The sequence below is a fragment of the Triticum dicoccoides genome, chromosome 1B (genome assembly GCF_002162155.2).
Source record: "Triticum dicoccoides isolate Atlit2015 ecotype Zavitan chromosome 1B, WEW_v2.0, whole genome shotgun sequence".
NCBI lineage: Eukaryota > Viridiplantae > Streptophyta > Magnoliopsida > Poales > Poaceae > Triticum > Triticum dicoccoides.
In genome coordinates, this window is record NC_041381.1 from 247,868,743 (window position 1) to 247,872,844 (window position 4,102).

The 4,102-nt window shown below is 39.8% G+C and overlaps 1 protein-coding gene across 1 annotated transcript in view; it reads right to left on the reverse strand.

Annotated features, from left to right (window-relative positions):
- The window catches only part of LOC119330248 (lysine-specific demethylase JMJ18-like), a 7,284-nt gene extending 4,088 nt beyond the window's left edge, over nt 1-3,196 (reverse strand). The window contains exons 1-5 of the mRNA XM_037603363.1: nt 2,984-3,196; nt 1,732-1,809; nt 1,152-1,658; nt 848-1,069; nt 230-391 (exon numbers count right to left, since the gene is read on the reverse strand). Of these exons, the coding sequence (XP_037459260.1) occupies nt 230-391; nt 848-1,069; nt 1,152-1,658; nt 1,732-1,809; nt 2,984-3,124 (1,110 nt within the window). The 5' untranslated portion in view covers nt 3,125-3,196. The remainder of the gene's footprint in view (nt 1-229; nt 392-847; nt 1,070-1,151; nt 1,659-1,731; nt 1,810-2,983) is intronic.
- Between the last annotated feature and the right edge of the window lie 906 nt (nt 3,197-4,102).

The following is a 4,102-nucleotide window of genomic DNA, read 5'->3' on the forward strand; positions in this document are numbered from 1 at the left end:
GATTATAAATCACGATAAAATTATGATAAAAAAGCAGGCAATGATACTGAATAAAGTAATATGTTCACTGAAGAAAATTGCATAATGCTCTCTTTGATTCTTTGAAGGATGGTAAGTAGTTTTCAATCCACATGGACTCTTGGTTCCAAAAAGCATTTACTAGGTTACATTGCAAACAGTGGGTTTTTGTTATCATAATCACTAGGTCATTACACAATAAAAATGTTACCAGCTCATGCAGGAGATCAGGCTGTTCTTCAAACAGTCTTGGCAAGTTCCTTCTCATAGCATCTTCTAGCTTCACTGCATTTTCACCAGGAACACCATACCATACTTTTTGTTCACCAAAATGCATGTAATTTAGAGAATAAAGGAAATGATCTTCCACATGCTACAGCAACATAAAGAACAAGGATATATGAGAACATGGACCCTAATCAACGTCTCACAGTCATGTACTCCCTCCGTTCCAAAATAGCTGACTCAACTTTGTACTAACTTTAGTAAAAAGTTGAGTCATCTATTTTGGAACGGAGGTATATATTTAAAATTATTAGTCTCAAGATAACCCAACAAAAGGGTTGCATGGCACAGAAGATTTGAAGCACTCAGCTACTAGCATCTTTCAACCACCTAAAAAAAATACTGCAATATATTCCCTCTGTACACAAATGTAAGATGTTTTAGCAGTTTAATTTAAACTGCAAAAACGTCCTACATTTGTTTACAGAGGGAGTACTTAGCAAGGTTCAAGCCAACTTGCGTGCGCACATGATTTAGGAGCATTGTAATATTATTATCCACATTTCATGAGATGGATGAGAAATAGAAGAATGAAAAATCTTACCCAGCAAAATGATGAGAAACACATCCCAACATAAAGCCAAGGGACCACAACACCAGATATATCCTCAGTTTCAAATGAAAGAACAGATCTAGGTTGTCGTCGCAGATTATTCAAGTTCCAACAAGATAAACCATATGGATCTTGCTTATTTGCATCTGATAGAGATGATTTAGGGAATCCACTACTAAATATTGCAGTGTCCAGATCAGCGCCGTAATCCACCTACGCAAAGATAGTTTGATGTCAATCAGTAAAAACTTAAATCCTAATAAGAGCATAATCTACATATAAGCAACCGGGGTACCTCAACTTCATCATCAGGGCATACAACTATCCGCCAATATTCTCCCTCAATTTCCTCAACTGATGGCCGCCACATTTCTTTGTGCTGTTTAATTTCAAAAAGAGAAATTTCATCACTTCCCTTCATTCCAAAATATTGCTCCTTGAACATATCAGCGTATTTCTGGAACTCCTCTAGTGTGAAATCTGAGCCAGACTGAAAGCCAAACTTCTCTTCCTGGTCTGCAGAGTCAGCGCTACGGCGCTTCTGAGACATCCCAAACCTCAGTTTCTTTCTTCTCTTTCTTTTCTTCTGAACTCGAGGTTGTGTTTCTTTTTTTTTGGGTTCCCGATTTTGAAGCTTGTCAACTTGTTGAACTCGGGTGTTGAACTCTGTACATTTCCAAAAGCTCTTCTCCTTTAGAGGACATGGTGGTCTCCAAGAAGATGGTGGAACAATACGACAAATTCCATATTTTTCTACTTGAGGACGAATGCTAGTAATGTACCCAATTGCATCTTTGAATTCCTGATGTAAAAGAGTTATACACTGTCAATGTCACATAACATAGTTCTGCTAGTGAGGAGAATAGTCCACAAACCTCCTCAGTTGGGGTAAAAACAGGAGCATCATCAATTTCAGGTCTGTTCGATTCATCTGGATGCCACTTTCCATGTGTCTGCCCATAATAAATTAAAGAAATGAGGCAAACAAATTAGGCACATGATAATCGCATAAACTGTAAGCGATGGAAAATGATAATTTGTGCTGATCAAGTTGAAACTTTTCAAGGGTGTACAGTTGTTGTTCCGCCACCCTGAGAAATACTCCCTCCGTTCCGAATTACTTGTCGCAGGTATGGATGTATCTAGATGTATTTTAGTTCTAGATACATCCACTTCTATGACGAGTAATTTGGAACGGAGGGAGTAGTAGTCATAACAAGATCAAGTTCTAGATTAAAATTTCACTTAATTGGAAAGCACTACAGGCTAATGTTCTCATAGTAGGCAGGAATTTAGACCGAGTTCAGCATACTAATGTATTGTATAATCTCCTTATGAATTTAACCCATGGATCCTGTCATTGATTGGTGAATTAGTAAAATTATTTCATAGTTCGAGATCTCTATGTTTGCATAACTTATCAATGGAATTGCTGATTCAATTGCATAGAAGTACCAATCGGAACAAGACTCACAAATTGTATTCCTACAAATCAAAACGAATTTAAGTAGATCAGGTCCACCCAGATTGTTCAAAAGTTTGCGCCACAATTATACAATCAACATGATCTTTTGGGGGAAACTAGATCTTTTTCTCGGAATTCTAGAACACGAAAACAATCATTATTACAAAGAAACACATAATCATCAATCAGGCAATATCAAAATCGAAGACCAATTCCCCCAAACCGCAATCGCAAAATACGTGACCCCCCTCCCCCACTCCCATCTCCTTCCTTGCATGCGTTCATCAATTCAACTAATGTTTTCCAATCCACAACCGGGCCCAAGAACCAGCATGGAACACACGCCCTCCACAAATCGCATCTCACTGCTGCATAGATTCCATTGCCCTAGAATTGAGTCATGACCTACACATTGAAATCTATACGAGCAAACGGGAAACAATTCATAGTATACGCATAACAGATATTATATCCTTCATCAATCAAACAAAACCGCTACTGCTTCCGAACCAAACAAACCAACAGGAACGATTCTCGACGTACACAACCGCTGATCAAGAACAGTTCTTCAATCAATAGGAACAAAGAAAACAACCCGCCCATGGTATTAAAAAAAGAACACGGCCTGATCTACTAGCATGTAATATCTTCGAGACCCGTACCTGCGGCGGCGCGGCCGTGGAAGCCGGCTCTGGCGAGGCCGTTCTGACTCGCATTCTCCTTTTCTTGCCGCGGAGCGAGGGCAAACAGGGGCCGCCGCCCTCCTCCTCCCTGGGGGAGGGGGAGGCGGAGGAGGAAACCATGGGCGCGGCGGGCGAGATGCGTTGGTGGTCAGAAGAAGCTACCGCGGAAAGGGAAGTCCTCACACCCCGCGTCGCGATTTGGTTTTACCGGGAGGTGACGACCCCCGCACGTGCTCTGCAGCCGGGGTCCCCGAGTTAGGGTCGTGCTCGGGGTGGCGGGGTAGGGCGCCGCTGTATTCTATACTCGGTAAGCCTGACTAACGTGTTTTAGAAGGACAACCCTGCAGTGGAATCGGATCATATAAGTTACAGTAATATAAGTTACAGTAATGGTGACATCCCTTCTTCACGTTCATATGGTTAAGGCTAAAATGATTATAATTAATTTGCAAATTACAAATCTACTGTATATATTTATAAAAATTACATACAAACAAAATTATGGTGCAATAAAATTATTTTTTGATTTATTTTTGTATATGTTGTAGTAAATCCGCACATTTGTTGTTACAGTACCCTGACATTCCTTCTTCATTTCACACACGCATTTCACTGTAGTTTCCTGACATCCCTAGAGGATGTTAGAGGATCCACTTTCCCCTGTAGTAGCCGACTGGCTAGGTTTACTACTTACTGGTTACTCGTAAATCTGACCATGATAAGTGCTACACGATGTGGTACGAAGCAATTTCCTTCTGACATTTTTTATGACAAATTTAATTACCTGAGAATGACAACTTAGTTATGAAGCATGGCATTTTCTGTTTAGATGGCAAGTTTCAACTTTTTGAGGATTTTTTTTAAATGGCAATTTTAGTTGTAAAAACGTCAAGGCGGGGTTATTCCGTGTCACATGTGTGACACTTATAATTTAGATTATTTTAATAGTTTAACATAGATATTTTTATTGGTTTGAGGTTGAGATATGTTGTGGGAAGGGAATCCATAGACAAAGATATATGAAAGCACACCATCACATGTTTCATTACAAAGCAAACATTAATTTCTTCATCCACCGAAATACCCGTCGGCGCGACA